Source organism: Acomys minous (genome assembly GCF_964271855.1).
Source record: "Acomys minous genome assembly, chromosome: 8".
Lineage (NCBI taxonomy): Eukaryota > Metazoa > Chordata > Mammalia > Rodentia > Muridae > Acomys > Acomys minous.
This window is the reverse complement of record NC_140489.1, coordinates 123,264,417-123,291,873: the sequence shown is the minus strand read 5'-3', so window position 1 is coordinate 123,291,873 and position 27,457 is coordinate 123,264,417. Positions and strand designations below refer to the sequence as shown.

General features: G+C 38.4%; 1 protein-coding gene across 32 annotated transcripts in view; it reads left to right on the top strand.

The window, feature by feature from the left end:
* Nucleotides 1-13,886: 13,886 nt before the first annotated feature.
* Nucleotides 13,887-27,457, top strand: part of NRXN1 (neurexin 1) — a 1,076,640-nt gene continuing 1,063,069 nt past the window's right edge. For 7 of the 32 annotated variants that reach the window (XM_084793830.1, XM_084793826.1, XM_084793838.1 and 4 more), the window contains exons 1-2: nucleotides 13,937-14,419; nucleotides 17,442-19,090. In XM_084793830.1, coding sequence (XP_084649956.1) covers nucleotides 18,319-19,090 — 772 coding nt within the window. In that variant the 5' untranslated portion in view covers nucleotides 13,937-14,419; nucleotides 17,442-18,318. Of the gene's footprint in view, nucleotides 14,420-17,441; nucleotides 19,091-27,457 lie in introns of all 32 variants that reach the window. The other 25 variants (XM_084793842.1, XM_084793841.1, XM_084793839.1 and 22 more) reach the window with 6 other exon arrangements.

Here is a 27,457-nt window from a genome sequence, read left to right as displayed (position 1 = left end):
TAAAGTAACAAAGGGAACCCATGTATTGCAGCACAAGGTGGAGGGAACCACTTGCTTTGAGTCTAAACTCTGAACAAGTAGGTGCCGTTGAGATGGCTCAGTAGATAAAAGCACATGATGTGCAAGCCCGGCCTGAGTGCATAGTGCCAGAATCTACATAAGCGTAGAATGCAGTAGAAGTAGAAACTCCAGCAATCCCACCAACCCCTGTTATGGCTGATCTGGAGCAACTATTTATTTAAGTTTTAATTGCTTGCCCCTCCCTCCACAAGATATTTACTGTTCTTCAGGCAGATGCTCACATACACCAAGTGATACTGTGTGACCTTGCCTCCCAACATATCCCTGATTGGCTAATAAAATTGTCTATTCTTAGGATGGGCAGAAAAGAAGTAGGTGGAGCTAAGTTTGTAGTCTTGCAGGGCAGAAGGATCATAAGACAGAGAGGTGCAGGAGAGGAAGAAGAAGGAAAAGAACAGATCACCATGGGTTAACATGAACAAAAAGCACACGGCTGAGAGGAGCTGCTTGCTCCGAGGATTGTCATGATGGAGAGAAGAGGTCCAAATGGAACATGTACAAGAACTTGTGGGAATTTGGGATGGAATGTGTGGTTAGGAGATAACAAGGTAGTTTAAGGGGTTAAGATCTGCCCAACTCCAGTGTTTAAGGCATATTAAACATCTTACAGTGTCTGTGTCTTTTATTTCTATAGTAGTAGGTCAAATAATATCTCCTGCATTTAATATTCATATGAATCAATAGATAATAATAATTGTTATACAACAAAGTACTGTCACACACGAGGAGATGGTAGGTGAGGCAGAAGAATCTCTAGAAGACTTCTGGCTGGAATTCTGCTTAATCATCAGCAGAGACCTGGTATTAAGGGTAAAGGTGCAAAGGCAAGAACTTACAGATGTGCCTTGACTCCCCACATGAGTATTCACATACACAGGAAAGCATGCTCTTGTACCCTGCCCACCCCCATATGCTCACCTCCTAACAAATGGTTTAAAAAAAATTAAGGCAATCAAGCCAAATAAAAGGCTAAGAAAACAAATAAGTTATTAAATAAGTCAAATAAGTAAGATTGATTTTGTAGGATTAGAAGCATTTAATTATTTATTGTGGATATTTTGCGTTAACTATATTTTTGTGCTACTGAACTTAAATATTGCTTATATTAGTTACTGCAGTGGTTTGAATAAGAATGGCTACCTGAGCCAGGGGTGGTGTCGCACACCTTTAATCCGCACTTGGGAGGCAGAGGCAGGCAGATCACTGTGAGTTCGAGGCCAGCCTGGTCTACAAAGTGAGTCTAGGACAGCCAAGGCTACACAGAGAGACCTTGTCTTGAAAAAGAAAAAAAAAACAAAAACAAAAAAAGAATAGCCTCCTTAGACTCATTTATTTGAATGCTTAGAAACCAGCGAGTAGAACGATTTGAAAAGAATAAAGGGATTAGAAAGTGGGGATTTGTGGGAGGAATCATCTCACAAAGGATGGGTTTGAGGTTTCTAAAGCCCATGTCAGGCCCAGTGTCACTCTCTCTGTGTGGGGCTCAGTATGTAGCACTCGTCGACTTCACCAGTGCCACTTCTACCTGCTGCCGTGTCCTCAACCATGAGGATAATATAATAAGTAAGGCTGTGAAGCTGTAAGCAAGCCCCAGTTAAATGGTTTTGTTTTTTGTTTTTTGTTTTTTTTTTTGTTTGTTTGTTTTTTGTTTTTTAATAAGGGTTGCTTCACTAATGGTGTCTCTTCACGGAAATAGAACAGCAACTAAGATAGTGTGTTTTCTGGGACCCGTGAAGTTGTGTGGCAGAAGCGCATTCTCCATTAGTGTCTCCTGAGCTCCGATCCTGATATATGAACTCTGAAGAATAGGATTCCATCCCACAGCAATTTAAAAGCATGATTAGCATCCAAACACAATAGGTTGTTCCATTTCTGGGTTAACTATGCTTCTGCCTGAAGGGTAGACTAATCATGCTTTCAAAATCTAATCAGATCAATTATCTTGTAGTACAGCAAGCTAAACTTATGTTTTCTTATGTTGAAATTAGAATGGGAGTTCCATGAAGGGTATGCGTTCTCTAATCACTTTTCAAATTAATGAGTTAATGTACTAAAGTATAAGTGGAGGTGATACAGATAGAAAAAAAATGCTGAATTATACCCAGGATTTTGATGTATTGAAAAAATACAGAGCTCAAACACTGTATGCCCCAAGGTTCTATTTTACTGTTACTATTGTATTTTGGACGGAAAAGTTTTTATCTGAACAATATGCTTTTGAAGTCCCATGACCAAGAAGAAATTCAAGCCAACTGTTTGATGTTCTCTTAAGTACTTGTTGTGACACTTGCTTGCAGAAGCAGAGATTGTTGTGTGGCTCTTTCACTACTGCAGTGTCACTATTGTCTTCATTAGACAAGAACAGCTTGTTTAAAACCTACACATGCCAGGGATCTTTTGGAAACTGTTTGTTCAAATGGGGACAGATTTGCAGACTGAAAAGAAGAGAGAAGACTGTATCATAAACTCAAGGCTAACTGGGAGAAGTTATTAGAGTCAGGGTCCAGTTCGTCATGGTGTAGAAATAAGAATGATGGCAAAGCAATATGTTGGCAATTTCTTAAAAGCTTCAAAAGGAAAATGAGAAAGGGTACTACACCACTGAAGGGTAGAATCACTGAAATGTGAAACTTGTGTCATTTAATGCCTTTCAAGGATGAAGTATGGCATTTTTGACACGACGAGCAATAAAAAATTGTATCTGAAAAATTTATCTGAACTATAATAAAATATTATATATCTGAGCCAGTGAAGCAGAGCTTATGTCATGAGCATACAATTTTCTGTGATGGCATCAGAAAATAATGACAACTGACAATGGTGTAAGTCCATACGTCAAGAACTAAGAAGTGTGCTTTAAACCAAAAGAAAAGAAAACCACAGTCAGCCCAATAGCAGAAGTAAATTAGATATGGATACAAATCTATATATGATAAAGATTGAAAAAGTGACTCTCTGGAATTAAAATTATTAACTCTTTTGTATAATCTATAAAGATAAAAAAGAGAAAGAAAATCACTGATACCAGGAAAAACGGAGTCTGCTGTGCGTCTCATGTGAATAACAAGGCGTGCTCTAGGCAGTTCTAACAACCCAAACATCAACAGTTTAATAAAGGAAAGAATGGAATATCAATGAGAAGGGAACCTGTCCAGGAAAAGAAAATAAAATCGGTTTCATTTTGTTTTAGAACATGGCACAAACTTTTCTCCAAGTTACAGGCTGTGTTCATTCATGATCTTAGGTATTGATGTCCTAACTCAAGCATTCCTAAGTAAAATTACTAAGAGACTACCATGTCACAAACAAATATGATATGTGGGCAATTAATTTAAAAGGAAAAATCTTAAAGAGGTCTGCATTTGGAAGTTGATTTTGTGTAGTTTATTATATTACCAGAAGAAACATAGAAAATTATATAATCCTCTTAATGAATATTCTGGTGGCATTCAGTGGCATTTACCATTACAGAGTTGGATTTAAAGATATATATTTAACTGAAAAAGGAACAAGATATATGTAAATATAACAATACACATGTTAAATTAGTGTAATTCATAAGATATGATTTTGGGGATCATTATTAAAATTTTCACTGGTTTAGACAGCAAAGATAAAAATTAAAACAGTAAAACAAAATAATGAATTGATATACCTACCTTCAATTACATGAACCTTAGACAACGCTTTAATCTTTACTTTTTGACTGTGCATGTGCACACACATATGTGAGTGGATGAACAAATATAGAGGTCAAAGAACAATTTCTCTTTCCATCCTAGATCATATGGAGATTGAGCACAGATTTGTCAAGCTTGGCAGCAAGCATTGAGGATTCAAACTGACTCAGCAAACCTTTCACTTTTGAAATTTTGCTTATTTATTTTCTTGAGAGATATTCTCATTGTACACTAGAATAGTTTTGATCACATGATCTTTCTTTGTCACCCTTTTAAGCTATATATTTTGATCATATTCTTTTCTTTTATCCAACTACTCGAAAATAATTTATCCTTTCTACCTACCCAACTTCATCTTCTCTCTGTCACTCCCTATATTTCTCTCAAAAATGACAGAACATATCAACAAAGCAGTAAACCAAACCAACCTATCCAAACAGAAGCGCACACACAAAATATACTCTGTTTTGTGTGACTTTTATTTGTCTGAATGGGTGTATGTCTGTGTGCCACATGTGTGTGGGTCCCTGTGGAGGTCAGAAGAGGACACCAGATCACCTGGATATGGAATTACAAGGCATTGTGGCAGCCTGACCTGGCTGCAGAAATCTGAACTTGGGTTCTCTGCAAGAGCAGCAGGAGTTCTTAAGCTATTTCCACAGCCTGAAATTTGATTTTAATTGAGAATAATAAATAAAAATAGTCTTTTGTGTTCATTTGATACTCGTGTGTGGGGGAATTAATTGCTAATGAAAGTTTCATCTAAGTCTTTAGGATTTTCAAACGTCTACAATGAAACATCGGAGAGTATGTCTTAATATAGATAAAGTATCTTAAACAAAACACAGAAAACAGTAACCAGAAAGGAAAATATTAATAAATTAGATTACATTACATTTTCTGTTAGCAAGCTGGAGAGTCAGGGAAATATCTTAATGTACTTAACCATAAAAGAAATCATATCTACAACATATTAAGGGCTCCTGTGATTTATCTTAAAAGATGGGTAATTGAATAGAATAAAATAGACAAAGAACTTGAATACTTTCCACAGAAGGATAACCCAATGACCAATGCATATATAGCTAGGCAATAAACAATTTTTAGTCATTTGGAGGCTAAAAAAATCAAGCCAGATGAGAAGGTAGTGAGATCAATTAGAATAAGTAAAACTGAAATCGCTACTAGTTCTAATTTATTGGCCAGGTGGTGGAAACCTGCCACACACTTATTTTCAGAATAAAGTAACAGATCATACAAACATAAAGTTGAGCAAAAAGATACTGTAAGAGGGCATACTGAATTATAGCACTCACATGCACTAAAAAGTAGGCAAAACTAGCTTTGGGGCTATTTTACATTATAGTTCATTCAGATTGCATCCTGATTGTTATGCTCTCACTTGTATCATCCAGTCCCTCCTCCCTCTTTCTCAGCAGCATTCCCTTCCAGTAGACCTCTGACAGAAGGGGACCTCCTTCTCCACCATCTTACCTCAGTCTCATCCGGATAGCCTGTTTCCCCTTCCTCTGTCTGCCACGGGACCTCCCCACCAAGGGGAGTGATCAAATTGGGGCACCAGAGTTCATGTCAGAGGCAGTCCCCACTCTCTGCACCACCACAGAGAATGAGCTGTCCATTGTCTAGATCTGAACAGGGGGTGTAGGGTTACTGGTTGGTACAGCAATTTGTGCAGGTCCACATGGGTCCAGATCCCCCATCCTTGACGGTCTTCTTGTGGCTCTCTTGAACATTCTCCCCGCCCCCATTCTTCCATACCTCTGTCACCTGAAAAAACAAGAAAGTCAATACATTTATAGAGAAGAGGACAGAAACTACTGAACAAATGAATGTGAATTTGATATGCTACTTTACCTTGGCAAAAAAAAAATAACAGTATGTTTACCTTTTAAAGTTTATCAAGATCTATAACCATGCTTTATATGTTGTAATTTAAAAACAGGTAAATTACGACATTCCTTTTTCTTGTCCTAATAGCTTACATGTGAAACAGTTTCTCTTTGCATTGCTCACTCACTCTTTTGGGTTTGGTCAGATGGGTATACTTACACACAACACATTCAATTGAGCAGATAGATAACTTATTGATAGTGATAGCAACAGACAGCAGAAATCCAGGACTCACTCTGAGCCATTTCCCAAAGTGTCAAGGGTACTGTTCAAGGTGGATGAAGCTCCACTTATACCTCTGAGTACAGTTTCCAAGAGTCAGCCTGTCCTGAGTTATGCACCACAAAGTCAAAAGGACCCACTGACACCCACTTTGAAGGTCTGTTTTTAGGGATATATAAGTAAATTTATTCTGATTCAAGATGCTACATTCCATAAGGAGAACAGGAACAAGACTTAAGCTCTCTCAAGCCTCCTGTCTTAAAATATTTCCCAGCATACTCTACAGTTATTCTTAGAACCACGAACGAAGAGATAGGAGAATGAACCGGTCTAATATCACTGGAAGACGGCCCTGCACTATTAAGACCTACACATTTCTAAAATGTGCTGAGCTGTATTTATTATGAATAAGGTCTTATATATTTTTTATTTTGATGTTTCCTTTTCTCATATAAAGGAGTATCAAATAAAAGTTATATATTATACTTTGTAGTATACAATTTTTGGAAAGTTTATGACAGTGGTGTAGTGAAATAAAATAGATTCTCATATGTGGTATCCTATGTGGATGTCTGTTTACACTGCACAATGTAAGCTATGTATGTGAGCTCACCCTATGTTACTATTGATTTCCTTGGCAAAAGCAAATATCTCTTTTACTTCTTAAGTAACTCTCTCTCTCTCTCTCTCTCTCTCTCTCTCTCTCTCTCTCTCTCTCTCTCTCTCTCTCTCTCTCTCACACACACACACACACACACACACACACACACACACACACACACAAACACAAACAGAGAGAGAGAGAGAGAGAGACAGACAGACAGACAGACAGACAGACAGACAGACAACAGACAGGCAGACAGACAGAGACAGAGACACAGAGACACAGAGACACAGAGACACAGAGAGATAAGGAGGTGACTATTGTTCTATTTGGGAAGTACCAGTGGGAGTATCTAACATTTTGCTTCACTGATAGAAACCTGCTTCTGAACATATGCTTGAGTTTGCACTAACTTTACAACAATAATTTCAGGCAGATGCCGCAGGCTAAAGAGACTTCGGAAGCAAGAATGAGACTGAAACATATAGTAAAAATGATGGACAGTATTTTACAAAGCAATGGGAGTGGGAAATAAATACATTGGAACAAAAGAAAGCCAGGATAACATTGAATAGTCTGCATTTCAAAAGCAAACCAAAAACATATATGAAGTCACATGGCAGGAAATGATCTCACATATTCTGGGGGCAGAAATAATCCAAATGCAGCAAAGGCACACTGTCTGGATTTCATTGCCATCTAAAAGTTTGGTACCATCCTCTCGCTTTTTTTTTTTTTCGAGACAGGGTCTCTATGTGTTAGCCTTGGCTGTCCTGGACTCACTTTGTAGACCAGGCTGGCCTCGAACTCACAGCGATCCCTCGCTCTTAAGTGTCAAAATAAGGACATTTAAATGGATAAATTAAAAAAAAATTCAGAGATGGAGGAAAATAAGTTGGGCATTAATGAATGAAAAAGTTATTTTTTTCTAGAGTCTAGAACTTGAGGGTGGCTGACATCAAGTGTAAATTGGCTTGGGGAAGGAGCAGAAAAAAGCATATGTAAAAATCGAGAACCAAAGCTAGAGAGCAGGTAACTGTGTAACTCATCAGCAAGAAAAACAAATCCCCATCCTAGTTCCTCAGAAACTTAGTGTAGCAACTACTATCCTTAACAGAAAGATTTATTTTTTTTATTTTTACTTTTTATTTTTTTGTATTCTGTGAGTCATAGCATAAACAGGCACAGTAGAATACTCACAGGCATCTGCTCTGCTGTGGATTTAAAACACTGTTCATTACACGCACTGCAGGGTTCCAATAGTGAGGTTGCTCTAGCAGGTGTGTCACCTAAAACTTAACCACTATTGTCAAGGACCTACTCACGTGCTTTCTCCACTTTAGCTGATACTGTAATAATTATCATTAATGATCTGTAGCCATTTAGAAACTTCATTCTGCCTTCTGATTCCCCCAAAATTAGGCACTTGTATGAAAGCAGTCTAATTTACTATGCTGAATATTTTTGAAGTAGTACAGAAGTATTTAACATACTGTGTTTGCTTAGCTCTTCCAGAAGTAACTTAGAGAGTCACTGAAAAATTTTATATGTAAATCTTAATAGGCCTACCTCAGCTTATAGCTGAGTTCAGAGCCCTAGACTTGCTTTCATTTCCTTGCATAAATGGGAGGGAGGGAGGAATGGGAGGATACAACGGAGGGGATAACCATTGAGATGTAATATAAATAAATTAATAAAATAAAATTAAAAAATAACTCAGTTTACACCATATGAACAAAAGGATTACTCCCCAAAACTCTAAATAAATTTCTGATCTTTAAAAAAAATAAATAAAAATTATCTAATTGTTGTATTTAAAATAGGTTTCCATCCTAGCATGCTCAACAATCAATCAACTTCTGTTAACTCCAAACCTCCTTGTGTAAACCAAACAAATTAGGAACATTTACCTATAAAGACACAATGTTTACAAATGATATCAAAGAAATTTCTTAACAAAACAACATCATTTCAATTATGCAACCATGATAACCTAATAAACTAAGTCATTATCAACATGAAACTTAATTGAAATATTATATAATTTCATCCAAGAGCTGGGATGATTTATTTTTTTTGAAGTGTCTTCATGGCTGGTGAGATGGCTCAGTGGGTCCAGTTGCTCCCACCAAGTCCGATGACTGGAGGTCCATCTCAAGAATCCACATTGTAGAGTATGCTGAGGCCTCCACATCATCCTCTGATGTTGATAGTCATGCTTCAGCATGTTTCTAGTCCCCACCTACTGCCCAACAAAGAGATATGCAGATGGATATGTAGATAGATAACAGAAAAATAGATAAATGTAAAAAAGAAAAAAATGGCTTCATCATCTCATCATAGAAACAGAAAACCCCTTCAGGGCAATGAATCTCATTCAGATCTTTTAAACTGTGTCCTTTGTTAAATGAAATGGTATTTAATGAACAATAAATGATATTTACCCTTATAATTACCATTTATATCCCTTTATATCATGTATTTAGTAAGAGCAAAGCCCCTTTCTAAGTTGATATCCATCTTGCATTCGTGGGTCTCGTCTTCCACTTTGCTAATTAAGAAAGTATGTGTTTACACTGATTTCCTAATGTTAAAGCACAAACTATGATTGCAGCAATAAACACAGCTTCTTATGTTGCCATCATTTCTCAGTCAAAAAAATCATATCACTTAATTGTATTTTTAGTATAGAGTGAGTTTCCAAGTTAGTGTGCCCATTAATATTTAATAACGTATAGAAATATATTTGTTTTACGGATCTTGCTTTTCCATTTTCATTGTTGTAAAGTATTTACCAGTGTGAGATGTGACACATTATTTATACTTCCATTGCTGAGTTGTCAGAAATTCTCCCAATCAGTCATAATTGTAAACAGACACTGATTTTTTATACTTATCTCATTTTTTTTTTCCTGAGAAATGGAAGGGGATGGAATGGAAATCTTTTACACATTAGTGTCAGAGTCAACATTGGCAGATTCCTTTCAGTCATTTGGAAGAAATTAATCCTACTTCCAAAGTTCTAGAAAAGTACTGGATTATCTGGACAAATGTTAAATTGCCTCAAATTTAGATCTAAAACAATTATCTTGTGTATTTTTCACATAAAAATGATAGCATCCTGAAAACTCCTCACCCTTAAGGTTTAATATAATTAAATAAAATATAAAGTATTAGTCATAGTTAGAGTTTCTATTGCTGTGATAAATCACCATATTTAAATCAACTTGGGTTTCTTTCAGTTTTATACTTCCATGCCAAACTCCATTACCGAGAGAAGTCTGGGGGGGAATTCAAGGCAAGAAGTTGGAAACAGGAATGGAAGAAGAGCCCACACAGGAGTATTGCTAACTTTCCTGTTGCTCATGGCTTACTAAGCCTTATTTCTTATACATACTAGGACTACCTGCATTGGATGGCATTATCCACATAAGGCTGCGCTCCCCATCAATCATTATCAGGAAAATACCCCCACAGATTTGCCTACAGGCTAATCTGGTGGGGCCATTTTCTCAATTGTGATCCTCTCTTCCTTGATGACTCTAGCTTGTATCAAGTTAATCAAAACCAAAACAATAGAGTATTAGTCTTTAAAAATGGCATTATGAAATTCCATGTTTGAATATTACTTTCCAAAATTATTATTATTTTATTTTATTGTTGTTATTGTTTTGTTTTGTTTTGTTTTTCTGAGATATAGTTTCTCTGTGTGGTCCTGGCTCTCCTTGACTTACATTGTGTACCATGGTGGCTTCAAATTCATAGAGATCGACCTGCCTCTGCCTCCCTGAGTTTTAGAATTAAAGGCATGTGCCACTGGGCCTGGCTACTTTTTTCCCATTAATTAATATATTTAATCACATTACAGACTGATCACAGCCCTCCCCTCTCCTCCAAGTTCCAGCCTGATATATTCCTGCCCCAACTCCCACTTCTGTTCTATGAGAAGAGGAGGCCTCTCTGTGGGTACAACCAACCCTTGTACGTCAGGTCACAGCAGGACTAAGAATGTCCTTTCCCACTGAGGCCTGGCAAGGCAGCAGATGTAGGGGAAAGAGATCCAAAGGCAGGCAACATATCAGAGACAGCCCCTATTCCAAATGTTAGGGAACCGTCATGATTGTCAAGCTGCACATCTGCTACATATGTGTAGGGGACTCTTACAAGTCTATCACTGGGCTGTGAGCATTAGATGAATTGCTTTGAGGAAAAGACTCGAAATCAGGGAGAGCTGGCATTTTTATTGTTGTTCACACTTGTATGCACTAGCATCATATTTTGACTATCTTGGTTAATGTCTCTGATTTAATTTTGCCGCTGCTAAAATGAGAGAATAACTCTCAGTATAGTGGGGTTAATGTGAGAATTAAATAAATTAGTCCAGTACCTACAACCGTTGCTGGTAGACAGTAAACCTACCACGGCATTTAACATGGCAGAGTACTTACTCTGCCTTATAAAACAGTGTACTTTCATTATCATTTTACCTGTGATGAACATCATGTTTATAGATAAAAAACAACAACCAACCAAACAAAGAAACAAAAACAAAACAAAAACTAACTAAACCATGGCTTCAGAGTAAATCAATGTTTACCACTAAATTATACTGTGAATTTTCAGTCATTGTAAGTAGCTGTAGATAGTTTCTTTTTCACATATTTACTGGAGAGGAAAAACAAGAAACACGTGTTCTTTGTTACTTATATTAGGCACAGTAGACATCTAAGTATTAATTGATTATTGTAGTGTTGAGGGAGGTGATAAATACAGGTGTATGTTTGGTATATGCTCTATCATTGATTACATCATCAGCCACTTAAAGTTTTATTTTGATCCAAAGTATTCTGAAGTTTTCCACAATGGGTTGAAACATGCACTACCTGTGCCACCATTACATGTTATACATGCAGCTGTGATTACATGTGTATACTATGTACCACTATGTCTAGTCATGACAAGAAAATGAATTTATTTATTCATTTGAGGCAGGATCTCACTATGTAACACTAGCTGTCTGGGCACTCACTCTGTACACCAAGATGGCCTTGAACTCATCAAGATCTACAGATTTGTCTCCTGCATGCTGAGATTAAAGGTGTGTACCAGTCTAATAGCAAGCACTTTATACCTGATAACTTCAAAGAAGATTCATTGTTACACAGGCTTGTCTTTTAATTTGTATACAGTTTGGGCATATTTATTGAGTACCAAGAACTTTTAGCTTTTAAAGTCTATATGTCAAACATAAATTTTTTCCATCAAAAAACTATAGAAGACAGATGGAGGAAAACCATAACTGGGTAGAAGTAGTGTTATATAGAATGTAAAATCAAAATCTGTACCCACAGTGGCTCAAGTCTGTTGTACTGGCTATTCAGGAGGTTGATGTAGGAGGATTCTGAGTTCCAGTGATTCAGTGCCATCCTGGGCATCATAGTGAGTGAGACCTTGACTCACAATAGAAAGAGCTAAGAGGTCTGGGATGTAAACCACTTGCCTATCACCTATGAGGCCCTTGGTTCTTCTCCCATTATAGTGAAAACAAGTAAATGAACCATCCAAACTTGCATAGTAAAAATAAAGTAAACCAAGCAGTTATTCGTATCATAGATATTCTGGGGACAAATAATCTTTCTTAAATCTCCAAGTGAAAGGCAGATAGACATGCTTTTAGCTCCTCAGTGTGTTCTGCAGAAATGTGTTACTGAGCCACAATTTTCACTGAAGAATGTCCACAGATCTTCAGGGTATCAGAAGTCTTTCTGAATTGGATTTTTCAATATATTGTCTCCATTCCATTTCTAGCTCATTCCAATTTTGGTCTGCTATTTATGCCACTTGCTCCAAAGATACTATAAGTAAACAGTAGCAAAACCAGAAAAGGCCCTAAGTCAAGCTGACTGTGTTTTATTCATGTCCACTTACAAATAACTTTAATAACTTATTTTTCTGAGATTTACCTATACTTTTAATATTTCACTTGTGAATGAAGTATACATGAACACTTAAGCAATTTCAAAGAAAAAACTGGCCACCATTATTTTAGAGTCAAGAGTCTTAGCTTTCAAAGTACCAATCACTGAGTCAGACAGAATAGAGTTGTATTAGAGTTACTAATAAACATACTTTTTGTATTTATTTACTCACTTCATCTTTACATTAAGTGGAGACTATGATTGTACCCATTTTAGAGACTAGGTGACTTGGGTATCATATGGCTAAGTGTTATGCCAAGGTCACAGCTAGTAAATGTCAGAAATGGAACTCACACCTGTTCCAATACGATTCTATTTTCTTTACTTGGCAAAACTAGATGAAACTAATTTCCTAAAGGCATTTAAATATACATAAGCCTGCAATTTGTGCATTTAGGTTACTTAGACTTTTGAACAAAGGTAACAGATTGTTAGGAGAGAGTTCTAGTTTCTTTGGATGGAAAAGAATCTTACATTTGAAAATCTCTGGGCTCTTGAATTTGCCTAGCCCTTACCTTTTTGCTTTAAAGGGCCCAGAGGCAGAAAATAGTCTTACCCCAGCATTTGAAGCTGAGGCTATCAAGTCCGAGCTATTAAAATAAAAACATCTGGCATTTCTACTCTAAAACTAACCTGTGGTAATATGTATATATATCAGGGATAGGAAGTTAAATGTCTGAAGGACCCAGCACATATTTTAAAGCCACAGATTCCAGACTTCTATCCACTTTGTCTGCAAGCTCCCTTAGAGTTAACTATTTTCTTGCCAGGCATAGAAATGCCTACTGGGCATGCCCAATTACACAGTGAGAGAGGCTCACACGGTGCTGCACTTTTTCCAGGTTTTACCAGAGGCTAAAGGAAGGAAGAGACTGAGGGAAGAGTTAAATAGATAGAGAACTTGGTTCAGCTCAGGATGCCCTCAGCAGAGGCAGATAATGGAAAATCGGAGGACAGAGAAACTGCCAGGAAAGCACCTGCTCTCCAGCTTGACGCGTTAGCCTGGTGGGTATCTCTAAAGTCCTTTTATCACAGCATAGTCAGATGGCTCGGCCAGGGCTACAGCAAAGGGGTGGGGCAGGAACACTTGGTATCACAGGAAGCCAGTGCGGGTGCTGAGTCTTGCCTCCTACAGAATTCCTCAAAGAATCTCTAGCTTCGCAAGGATTCATAACAAGAGACCCAGGTGCTCACAGCCAGTCGTCTTAGTCCCCAGCTCTTCGGTTTCTGCTCCTTCCCTTTTAGCTGCTGAGTCCTTTCCTGGCATCTTCTCAGGTACCCCCGCCCAATCACGACTAAATCCCGGAGAAGTGGAATCTCCACAAGATTTTCATGGGTCTAACAGGGGCCTGGGCATGCTCAGTAGGCTACGTGACTCTGGTTCTCGTTCTCTCTCTCTCTCTCTCTCTCTCTCTCTCTCTCTCTCTCTCTCTCTCTCTCTCTCTCTCTCTCTCTCTCTCGGCGAGTGACTACTTAGAAGTGCTTGTGGCAAGTCTTATCCCGCAGGTTCCCCCTGCAAGGGGACAAGGAAAAGGAAGAAGCACCTTGCTTCTCAGCATATGAACTTGGAAGGGGCTGCGGCTGCCAGCTAAGGCCACCGGTTACCCAGCTAAAGGACCGGCCGGCCGCTCTCCATGGTACTGCGGAGAGCTCAGCTCCGCCCTTCTCTTTCAGAAGGACAGCACCCGGCGTCACGTAACCCAGCCTTCTCGGGCTTCACCACCGCCTCTTCCTTCCCTTTTCCCTTCTCCTCCTCCTCCCGCTCCCCCTGCTGCTCCCCTCCGTTGCATGCTCTTCCCTTCCGCACTCTTGGAGATAGACGCGCAAGCCTGACGCCTCGGAAAAAGGCAGCAGCAGTCGCCTTATCCTTAGACCTCAGGAAATTCGCTTTGACCGATGTATGCTTCAGGCTCTGGCTCGAGCTAAGGGGAATAACCAGGCAGGTAAAGGAGCTCAATTTAGGCTGGGGGAGGGGATGGGGCGAGGCTAGCTGGAGAAGGGTATCTTTCCCTGTTGTAAATGGGCCAGGATCTGTCACAAATACAGAGAGAAGGATGGGTGGTGGAGGGGTGGAGGAGTGGAGATTTTGGTTGTTTTGCATGTAGCCTTCCAAATGGCAAGAAGATGAGATGGTGGAACTAGGTAGTAACTTAAAGGCTAAATGCAGTGATTTATTATCCAAAGAAAGAGAAAAGGTAGTTAGAAACCAAAACAATAAAATAAAACAAATCTACATCTTTCTTTCTTTCTCTTTCTTTCCCATCAGTCCTGATTGTGCCCATCCTTAATTTGTGCAGTAGACTTCAGGCTCTAAGAAACTGCACTGGTGTTAGAGATGGTGCTTAGAGACTGGGCGGGAAAGCCAGGGAGAATTTTGGGTGTGCATTGGTATTGAGGTACTTTGCAAAAGCCAGAGGCAAAAAGATACAACTTGTAAAATTTCTCTCATATATTTCAATTCTGTATGGGGATATATATTGAAAGGTTTCATGTCTCTGAGAGAGGTGTATGTGTGTGTGTGTGTGTGTGTGTGTGTGTGTGTGTGTGTGTGTTACTAAAAACATGATAAAATAAATGCAACTGCAGCTGATCAGCATACTGTATTGATCCTTCCAGTGACTTGGGAATGAATTTTGTTCTAGAAACGGAAGAAAAGATTAATGAGTCTGTTAGACAGCTTTTGAATTAGACCGCTCTTGTTTTGGCTGCAGTATGGTTGTATTTCAGATCCCTTTATTTCATCCTCTATTTTGTGAACTCACCAGGTCTTTCTGGGCACCTACAGAGAATCATCTTTCTCCATATAAACACAGTTACTGTCTCTCACACAATGAGCTTCCTCTAGGAACTGGAGAGCCAGCTGACCTCCCTTGTGATAAGAATATATACATTCTTCCAGGGTTTCCCCACCTTTCCTCCACCCTTTACAAAATTATCAAGGTGTGCATTGGAGGAGGAAGACACAAGAGAGGAGGCAAAAAGATTATGTGATGTATGTAAAATTAATACAATAAGCTAAACAGTCAGCTAGCCAGCCTATCTCTATTCCTTCTCTCTCTCTCTCTCTCTCTCTCTCTCTCTCTCTCTCTTTCTCTCTCTCTCTCTCTCTCTCTCTCTCTCTCTCTCTCTCTCTCTCTTTCTCCACACGTGCGCACACACACACACACACATATGAGAGAGAGAGAGAGAGAGAGAGGAGACAGAGACAGACAGACATAGACAGAGACAGATATTTGAGACACACAAGCTGAGAATGGCCTCAAAGCACTGCTCTTGTGATAGACCAGACTTATTTTGCTAAATATTGAACATTTACTGTATTCCTCATCATACTTAATCAAGAAAGTACACTGAATAATATGCTATTGTTGATCATTTAAAAAGCACCTTCCTTTAGGTTTGGCCCAGGAATAGGCAAGCTATAACTTGTAATAGCTGGTGGTAAGGATGGTATCAGCCATAATAAATAAGCAACTGAGATTTTTATTACCATTTGGTACAGAGCAGCATTTAAGAGTGTGCTATATCTGTGAGGTGTATGTTCTGTATCTGTGAGATGTGTGTGTGTGTATGTGTGTGTGCGCGCGTGTGTGTGTGTCTGTATGTGCTGTGTCTGTGTTGTGTGTGGTATTTCTGTGGCGTGTATCTGTCAAAAGAAGAGAACCAGTCATCAATTTCATCTGGGGAGGAACTTGAAGTGGGATCCCCTAGCTTGATGGCTCTCAGCTGACACCTGTAGGGATTGCTCTGAACTGAAAAGAAATGCTTTCAGCTCCCTCCACAGAGGAACAGCCACAATGCGGTGCCATAAATTATTGCTAGTTTCAGCTTATAGGGGGGAAAAGTGTTAATTGGATAGTGAACTCTCTGTCCAAGCAATAAATTTGTGTGTGTGTGTGTGTGTGTGTGTGTGTGTGTGTGTGTGTGTGTGTGAGGTAGTGAGATATGCTTGCTTAAAATGATTAAATGATGTATTTTAATTTTTCTCAAAATGTGAGTTATTTGGTTTTCAACATTCATAGCCCCCTCCCTTGAAGATTTATTTTTTCTGTACCATTTCAAAAGCCTGTCAGATTTGAGTTGAAATAAAAAAAAAAGTGATTTAATGGCATAGTGAGTGATTCAAAGGTATGACTTTAAATTCTAGCATCTCAGAGCCTTAACAGCTCAGGTGACATACATGCCAACTGCTGTTCTGACCACACAAATTCTTATGACTGACAGCCAGATAAAGACCTGAGAAGGCATCAGATCTCTATGCTGTTAAGCAGAATATCAAACACACATTTTTGAAAGAACTAATATTATAGCATCAAGGATATAAATACTAACAAATTTGGCTCCAGGTAGATGATTTGTATTATAACAGATTATGTACTTGATAAAAAGAAAGAATATATTTTCTTGAAAATTTTAAGACTCTCAAGAAGCCACTACATTCTTGTTGTCTCGGAGGCAAGGGAAGTAGTAGGATGCTATTCAAATACAAGCTAGCATCTTCCAGCTGAAAGTTTCATGTATTTTTCTGTTATAAAATTTGCTCTTAACTGAGGCTTGAATAGGTTGTATTAACTCTGTATGTAACTAGCACAGAGTGAAGTAGAAAACCTTTGAAAAGGCTTTCCATTTCTCTCCTCATATATTTTGGAAATTAAAACTCCCTTGAAAAATTGGAAAGAAAATCATAATCAAATTGTTCTAAAAATCCTGGTTACTAATGAACAGATATGGTAAATTCAAGGTTGTAATAGCTTGCTGTAAGACTATGACATTAAATACTAGGAAACACCAGGCCTTACCGTGGAACAACACACATACACACACACACACACACACACACACACACACACACACACCAAGATTGATACTTTGGTTTAATAAACCACTGGTTTTCCTAGCTGAGTAATTATTTGTATGATACTATACATGACTACAGGCCTTAATTTTTATTTTAATTCTCCACAGATTTCTGGGTACTTTTAAAAAGACAAAATAAAATAAAAATGCATCACCAACATACAACCAATTGACATGCTGGCATCTTAGGGTGGCCTTGCAGAGACGGAGAAAAGAGAAGAGCTGTTGGGATTTGATTTCACCATCTTACAGCTTCTGGCTGTTTCACAACAGGGTTTGAGACCTACTGACAAGGCTGGTAAACAGAAATTGAATCAGCCTGTGAGGGGATGCACAGGAAATTTGGCCTTGGCTGCAGTGGTGCTGGAAGCCTGTGATATGACAGAAGAAGCAGGCCTCTGAAGTTTTCCTGGCACTACTTATTCGTGTGCTTTCTCCGTTTGTGCGTGGAGTCAACATCTGGAGGGGCCTCTAGGCCTTCCAAGCAGCCAAAGATACTGGCTCATTGTTGGCTTCCTGTCACTCCCTGAGCAAAGTTGTGTGTTTCCTCCTGACTCTTTCGCTGGCACCACACTGGTGGCACGTTGCAGGTGTTGGTCTTGGAAGAGTGAAGTATTTGTTCGTGCGACAGATGCCCTTACTTTGTATCCTTGGATGCAAATGGATCAGTGAATTTCTTTGAGCCTCAGTGGCCATCTTTTTCAGAACGTTGCCTCCAAAGTGTATCCTCCCTTTGGCCTGGAAGGTCTGTGGCTATCCTGTACTACTGGGGTCTCTGCTTTCCAGTTGGAAGGAGACAACTGGGAGAGAGGAAGGGGCTGCTGGAAGAGAAGAAGAAGAAAAAAAGAGCTAAAGGAGGGTGTGCCCCTCCCAACTCCCCTCTTCCTCCCACTACTCTGTGGACCCCCATTTCTCCGTGACGGTGTCCAGGACCGTTTCGACCCTGTCGCCCCCGGCTCCCCCCCGCCGCACCCCAGCCCCGAGCATGGGGACGGCGCTGGTCCAGCGCGGGGGCTGTTTTCTCCTATGCTTGTCACTGTTACTGCTGGGCTGTTGGGCAGAGCTGGGCAGCGGGCTCGAGTTCCCTGGCGCTGAGGGCCAGTGGACACGCTTCCCCAAGTGGAACGCATGCTGCGAGAGCGAGATGAGCTTCCAGCTGAAGACGCGCAGTGCTCGTGGCCTCGTGCTCTACTTTGACGACGAGGGCTTCTGTGACTTCCTGGAGCTCATTCTGACGCGCGGGGGCCGCCTACAGCTCAGCTTCTCCATCTTCTGCGCTGAGCCCGCCACGCTGCTGGCAGACACGCCGGTCAACGATGGCGCGTGGCACAGCGTGCGCATCCGTCGACAGTTCCGCAACACCACACTCTACATCGACCAGGCCGAGGCTAAGTGGGTGGAGGTCAAGTCCAAGCGCAGGGACATGACGGTGTTCAGCGGGCTCTTCGTGGGTGGGCTGCCCCCCGAACTGCGCGCCGCAGCCCTCAAGCTCACACTGGCCTCAGTGAGGGAGCGAGAGCCTTTCAAGGGCTGGATCCGCGACGTCAGGGTCAACTCGTCGCTGGCGCTGCCCGTGGACAGCGGCGAGGTCAAGCTGGATGACGAGCCGCCGAACAGCGGCGGTGGGAGCCCGTGCGAGGCGGGCGAAGAGGGCGAGGGCGGCGTGTGCCTCAACGGAGGCGTGTGCTCAGTGGTCGACGATCAGGCTGTGTGCGACTGCTCGAGGACAGGCTTCCGCGGCAAGGACTGCAGCCAAGGTAAGGCCTGCCCGAACCCCGTGGAGCCTCGGCCTGGGCTGGGCGGGAGGCCAGTGCATGGGGCCTTCCTCCTCCGGATGCCTCCGGTGAAGGCCTGTCCCTCGCCAACCATGCTACCTCTTTGCAGCCTCTTAGTGGGCATGCTTCCCTTTCTTTTTGAGACCATGTCCATGGACCTCTACTTCCTTCCATGTAACCAGTAGAATGGTCTTGCTAAACCCCAGTCCAAGGTTGTCACGTTCTCTACTCCTACCGCCACTGCCCAGCTAAATGGTCCTTAACTGTCCTGTACGCTCAGTAACTAAAGCACACAGACCTTGCGTCTAGAAGACGGAACTTGTGTTTGGTGAGAAAATTAAAGGGAGGGTAAGCAGCCTAGGGCCACAACAGAGTTGTCCACATGGTTACTGGTCAAAGCACTCTCGACAGTCCATAGGCCCTTGGTGCTTTTGCACATCCAAGACGTGCTCCTGGTGTGGAAAGAGAAGACATTTTCTTCAGGAACAGGAGGCTTTTAAAAAAAATAACACTTGTTTCCATAGTTATGTCCCAATCCCAGATTTGCCATATTTAAGGAGACTTTTGTGATATCTTTGGTTTCTTCAAGTGTGAGAGAGGTCAGCTAACGTTGAGGAATGTTAGAGATGAGATAACGTATTTCTTGGTTAACAAATGCTTGGTAACAACAGTACTAGAGTAATTTAGGTGTCGCTGGATCGGGAAGACTGTCCAAGCTAATGAACAGGGTGCATGTGAGTGATGGTAAAAGATTTTTCCAAGGATACCCAACTGATGACATTTATCTGAGTAGCAGAAGTCAAGTGGTTTCCGTGGTCCTTAGGGCTTAAAATAAAGCATAACTAAGCATTATCTTCGCCCCTTTACACCTAAAATTCAGTTTTGTGTGTATTCTTCTTTGTTTAGGTTTTTTTTTTTTTTTTAATGACGGTGACCCAGGAAATTATTCTTGTATGAATGCAGGGAAACCTATAAAAAGAGAGTGAATGGTGATATGGTTAGAATGAAACATGAATGTATTAGAGGATAAACAGTGTGGATGTCTTGGTTTCCAGCATGTACATAGCTTTGGGTTAAATCAAGGCAGCCAGTGCATGGCTATATGGTGCTTATTGTTGGAGTGGGAGAAAAGACAGGGACAAAAGCTCTGTGTGACTGTGTTTTATTGCCTGATGTCTGCTTTTCCTTCCTTCCTTCCTTCTTTGTTTGTTTCTTCCTTTTTTTTTTTTTTAATTTAGGCTTATACTACTGAGCCTTTGTAATTCTTATTAGACTTGGCATCTTTCTCTCATTTGGCTTTAAAAGAAAGGAAGATTTGATGAAATTTGTAACTGCTTTTAAAGAGCAAAGAGAGATAGTTAGGAAGGAAAAATGTGTTACTCAGGACTGGTTTGTAGCTTTCATGGCAACAGTGGTGGGATGCTTAAGAATTATTAACTGTGCTTTGTTTTCATATGGGTTTATGTTAGGTATTCTGGTATGAGTAATTATAGATGTCTGAATCCCGTGTCCCACATAGCACTTTCTGCTCTGCTGGTAAATTTCCATGGACACAAGATCAGATTTCATGTTTTACAAAAATGAAACAGAACAATCTTTTTCCTTTACTAAATCTAGCTGAATTGTAAGTCATGACTATCATAGAGGAGATGAATTCAGTAGTTCTACTTGAAGTTGTGCACATTTGCACTGATTAATGGCAAATATTGTTTTTATGGAAAAATACTTTTCTAGGCATCCTAATGCCAGTTTAAATGATAAAGAAGGCAGCTTAATGAAACATAACTTCCTTTCTTAAATTAAGAAACAAACATGACACAATGACAGCTTGTACTGTGTGGGAGAGTGTTTTAAATGAATTTTAAAAATATTTCTATGCATTTTAATGTAGGGATCCAAGGATCATGCATAATCAGGAACTGTTAAGACTGGAGAAAGCCTAAAAAATAATGTTAAAAAGAAACAGAATTAGATGTTTCCAAAATATACCTTGTTTTTGCAAATGCATAATTCTTTCTGTAAGGTGCATACTTTGGAATTAACAGGATGAATATTGGAGCAGTATTGTATCTGATGCCTAAGAAAAATCATCTCAAGAAAGTAAATTGGATAGGATTGTTCTGAGCATTGATTCATTTTGAAAATTAGAGCTAAAAGAGAATACAAAGATCATCACTAGTTAGGGGAGGAAAACAAAGGGCTGGGTTCTTTTGATTATCAGAAAAATGGGAGGTGGGATGAGATGATTAAGACATAGTCTGTCTTTCCAGAAGCGTTGGCCTTGCTTTGCTTATTTTCTCTGTTTCATGTGTTTCAAGTGACTATTGAATAATTAATTGAGTGGATGCCTCTCCCAACACCGATCACGCACTGACAACTGGGCAAGATGATTTCTATTCAGATGAAGTGTAAACAGAGCTCTATCTCCACTCAGTATTTACACTGATTACCCATTTCTTTATAAAAGCAATTTAAAAACAAAATAAATAAATATTTATTAAAGAAAATGTTCAGGAAAGATTACGGTTAAGCAAATATCAAAAACAGAATTAAGACATCTCCACCTCTACAATTCTTTTTATTCTTAGTTTAAGAAGTCCAAAGTTATTGCAATAGCCTTCTATTTAAAACATTTAAGAAGTAAAAATATCATAACAAAATATAGTGAGAACAATCTGATTTATCTTCCCCATCTAGAATGCCTGAGACAATCTGTGCCTATGCCTTTCCAGAATATGTTTGGTGAATGAATTCTATTTTATCCTTACTGTATTTACTTGAAACTAATAAAATTTATTTATCTACTTACATATTCATGTAACAATGGAGAGAGAACACCAGAAAAATTATGCTTCATAACCAGATTAGTGGCTGAGTCTAGATAAAAACATAAACACCTTCTTTCCAAAGCATGTCTCTTCTCATATGCTAAGTAGGTTTCTTTCTTCCCATAGATGAACTTCATTTTTTGCTAGGAGAGTGAATGGGATGTTTTGCAAAGAGAAAAATTACATACAAAATTGTCCAGAAACAGGTCCCTTATTGATGTTTTGACCCCCAGTGTTGGTCTCAGAACTCAGCTACCTAACAATGCCGTAGTTCTTGAATGGTGGATGCTTATGAAACATATAGATATTTCACTGAATCGTACTCATCTAAGTGCATCCATGCCATTAATAAGTTTCTACTTAAAGGTACTGATAGTTTTCTAGCAGCTTCAAAAACTTAGAGAAGCTCATGACCATCAAGTTTAAAAGTAAGGATAAAATGAAGATCAATAAGAAATTAAGTTATTCTTGTGATTCTTGGATCTAAGTGAGCCCCTAGACATTTTAGGGCCACAAGTTAATATATCATACTAGTTTGTGATGTCATTTTCTTTCAGTTTCTCTATTTAAAGTATTAAAAAGGCACATTAATATCATTGGCATTGGCAGTGTGGTAAATGTCTTTAGTGAAGTACCGTCTTAATGAAATTCTTTTATCTAGCTTTACTAATACCAGAGATTTGATGATATGCATCCATACATTCATTTATTCATCTCTCTTTTTATACATAAGGATAGATTGACTGCTTTGGAAATGCCAGAGTATTAGACTTGTGGAATGAAATTCTGAGTACACTTAGAAGTAGCTCCTACCTTGTCAGCCATTCTATATTCTACTGAGAGGCATATTATATATGGGAATTAAAAATAGTGGTATAGTTTAAAGAATGGCTATATGCTGTGTGAATTTTTAAAATAGTGGACCTGATCCAATATTTTCTTGAAGTGTAGTTATTAAACTTAAAGTTGAAATGTGAGAGGGACTCTCCAGGTAAACATGAAGAAGTGTTGAGGGAGGAAACTCAGAGATAGAGAGAAAGATCTGCACAGAGGAAGGCACAATCTGTCCATGCCACTGACAGGAGGACTCTTGGAATGGAGATCTAGGTCCATGTTCAAGAGAGTAGGAGAGAAGCTGGGCGTGGTGGCGCACGCCTTTAATCCCAGCACTCAGGAGACAGAGGCAGGCGGATCGCTGTGAGTTCGAGGCCAGCCTGGACTACAAAGTGAGTTCAGGACAGTCAAGGCTACACAGAGAAACCCTGTCTCGAAAAACAAACAAAAAAAAAAAAAAGAGAGAGAGAGAGAGAGAGAGTAGGAGAGACAGGTTTTCTGAACCATTCAAAGATTTTAAGCTTTATTAGGCACAAGAGTGTAGCACAGGAGATGAGAGTGGTTGCATCACATTTATATTTTACTAACGATATTTTAATAACATTTTACAAAAACAAATTGAAAGGAGATCAAAGAAAATGGAAAAATACTGTTTTATGTTTGTCATTCAACAGCAGTAGTTAAGCACCCACCAAAAGCTTTAGCTTTATAAAAGTATTGGAGAAAGAAAAATAAATAAATGCTTGAAAGGAATCCTTCAAGTTAGGATTCCTGTCTCAAGTACCTTCAAATTTTTGTGGGCTTAGTTAGGTATAGGGATTTAAGTTCACTTATTATTTAGTGCAGCCTACTAGTAAAATTATGATCTGAACTTTGTGTAGATTATTACTTTGTTTCTTTTGGCTATTCCAATTTTGTCTCTAGGCTTCTGGAACCCTGTGGCAATACTATAAGGTAACATACTCCAAGTAAAATACATTGTAATCATTTTATCTAATAAAAACACATACTGGCTCTCTGGCCCTATATTGTAAATTGAATACATTTACAGTAGAATGCGATATTATGTACATTATCCATACAGTTTCTACAGGTACATAAAATATCTATGAGTTGTTTTGTTTTGGTTTTGTTACTTGTTTGTTTGTTTTAGGAGAAGTGGAAAATACAGAACAAAATGATGCAGAGTAACTATATTTGAAGTCTACCAGTGTAGATAAAAAGATAGGTTATCTTTGTTGAAAAGGCTTTGATTAGGACAAATTTCATTAATTGATTCCTCCTCTGTGAAACCTACTGAGCATTTCTTACTATTGCACAGCAAAAGGCATCTGTCAGCTTTTGACTATCAAATGACCACAACACAGTTACCATTACAGAATTCCTCAGATCCACAGAATTTGTGTTTGTTTTCTTATTCTGTTGAGTAATTTTAGTTTAGGGACCAAATTACTCAAACTCTCTGACCTGCCTGCCCAAAGATTACAAATGTGAAAACTCAAAGTCTTTGTTATTCAGTTTAGAATATGGCATAGGAGCATTATTTGCTTCAGACAATCATAAAAAGTAAGCTGGTAACTGTGAACACAGAGTGGTAGATGGCATGAACTGGGCAACAGGTGGAATCTCTTTACTTCATTGTGCCTTTTTTGTGGTCAGTGTTATTAGTCTTTGATACCATTTTCTTGAAGCATACCTGCACACAAAATCCACATATGGAACTTCTAAAATCTAAATTCCAAAGCAGTAATGTTTTAAAAAATTATTATATACTTACTTTCCATTAATTAATTTAACTTTACATTTTGATCATGCAGTAGTCTTTCAGTTGTCAAATTTTCATCTTATGAAGAAAAAAAATAATGAAGACAATGAGTTTTTTGTTTGTTTTATATGGTTGTCTTAATGTTATTCTTCTTAAGCTTTGATTCAAAAGTTGAAAAATATTCTATGTAAGAATTATATGACTCAATAAATGTTAAATATAAAAACATTCCTAACAAGTGCCTTACACCCTTAAGATAAAGCCTGTCCTCTATCCCCATCCTGTACTTAATGGCACTTTCCCTCATTATCTAGAATAGCACCGGGCAGAGGCTGCACTTCAATGGCAGACCACTTTTAGCTTACACCGGCATTGAGCTGGGTTCCCAGAACATGGCCAACAAAAACAAAAGCAAGAAAATACATTTTAATGATATTTAAGATCCATAGTGTAATTATCTATCAATAATAGGAACCTTTTACATGGCCACCATAAGCATAGGTATCCAATTTATAATTTGGGTTTTCTTTTTGAAATTTTCATACAAAAGTTAAATTTACTTATATATTTGTTTCAGGTAGGCTACAAATATATTTGAGCTTTAAGAATTTAAAATTTAAAATAGATGTTAAGGTTATCAGGAACAAATTATATTTTTATTCCTATATATTCATATATATGACAGTATAATTTTGTTCCAATTTTGGCTATCATTAAGTGAAATATGACAATTAAACTGATCACCTAAAAATAATCACATCATTGGACAAGTCAAAGTACTTGAATTGCATTACCATTTCTGCTATTTTTAGTTGTTTTGTAAGTCTCACAAGCTCCTAGGTGGCCACTTCTGTGTCTCTCCCAGTCAGTGTCTCTCCAACTGGCTGAGCACAGGTCAATATCGATGAAAAATTACATTTTGTCATAGCCAAGTTCTGTGTTGTTATAATAAAATTACTCTTAAAACTCACTTTGCAAACAAGTTTTAAAACACTCTAAACATTCCTGATAGAATTTTAAAGAAGTTTTTATGTTAAAAATGCATCTTACTAAAATATCATGTAAAACCTACATGTATATTATCATATACTTTTGTACAATTTTATGGCTCAATTTTTTCTGATGTAGGAATACATATACAGAAATAGATGTAGTTGCATAGTTTCCTGAATAGTAAGTTTGGAAAGCTTGAATTGGGTTTAAAATATAATTTTGCTCAGCCATTTTCTTTAGAGTTTTTCTATGACTCCATGGTTTTATGTTTCCTGTCTTCTACATAGATTCCAAATAATTCTACTACAGTACAGAAGTGGTAATAGGCAGGGTGCTTCCTCAGATTTCTTTTCTGCCTTATTATTTACAGTGTGTGTGTGTGTCTGTGTGTGTGTCTGTGTCTCTCTCTCTCTCTGTGTGTGTGTGTGTGTGTGTGTGTGTGTGTGTGTGTGTGTGTAAACAGGATATGATTTAAGATCTTCAGAAATTATTTCAGGTATTACTTTGCCTTTAAATAGACATTAAATAGGATAAGGCCATCAATCTTCTGTGGTTTTCTTTTCAAGACTGGAAATAAGAAGCCTCAGAGTTAAGTTATTAAAATTTTTATGGTTCCTGCTGATCTACCATGTAGAGTACATGGAAGTGGTTTATTTCTTCAAACTATTACAAAACCCTGAAACTACTCAGTGTAGTGGCTATAGGATGTTATATTCATGGTCAAAGGTAAAGTAATCTTACTTTAGGATTATTTTGATGTCCTTTTGATTATTGATGCCCAGTAGTATATACTGTATTTGGTGATTTATGGCAAACAGAGTAATGACAAAATTAGTTTTCTTGTTTTTCTTGAGTAAAATCTAAACCAAAGACACACCTTAGAACAAGAACTCATATAAATAATATTATGACCCTATTTCTCTGAATAGTTAAAGAGACACATATAATCTATAGAGGTAATTGTCTGGTGATGTTGACAAAGAGTGAAGCTTTGGGGCTGGGGAGTGATTTGGTTTATATACTTGTGAAGATTCACTGACTTATACTTTGAAGACTAGAGTATTTTATTGTATGTAACAGCCACTCAACTTCAAAGAAATCCTTCAAATCAAAGTGATTGCTGCTTCATGAAAACAACTACATTTCTAAATTGAATATGAAAGCTAAGACATACAATAATCTTCAGTGAGAATCTACATTAAAATTTCCATGCAAACAATCCAATACATACAGTATAAATGTAAATGTCATTCCAGAAAACAGGTACATTTATATATAAATTTGTTAGGAGGAAATAGCATTCTGTTTACAATACCTAATACAACATTTGAAATTGAATCATTTTTCAATTTCTTATGCCTTCATAATACACTTTTAATTTTGCTTTGTATTGTTAAAACATGTATCTTGCTATTACAATTAATCAATGTAAACCTTCCAATTTGGACAGCCCAAATGTGGAAATTGTTGAGCTGCTTATTGATAAGTTTGAAAGATCTCAGTCAATACTTAAGTGGCTAATTGGATATTGGAGAACACATTACTAGATAGTCCAGCCAAATTCTCCCAAGTCCTTGCAGTCTATGAATAAACATGCTCTTCAAAAATGCTGTATGTCCAATTACTTGAAGTTCACTAGCTCACTAGAGCTGCAGGCACATCTTAAACACAAGAAGGGTTGAACATTGTTCTGTTGCCATTGAAGTATTTCTAATAATTACTTCTTCATTTTTTTCTTAGTGCAATCATTTTATATTATGTTCTTTCTACCTTACCTCAGTTATTTCTTCAAAAGCCTTACTTCTCCAGCTTTATAATATTCCCATTTTACTTATGAGCCAAGTACAAGTTAGAAAAGTTCCCTTCCTAAAGTGGTCAGAAACCTGTAATTTGAGCCCAGGCTCTAGGGCATTTGTCCTGGTTGGAACT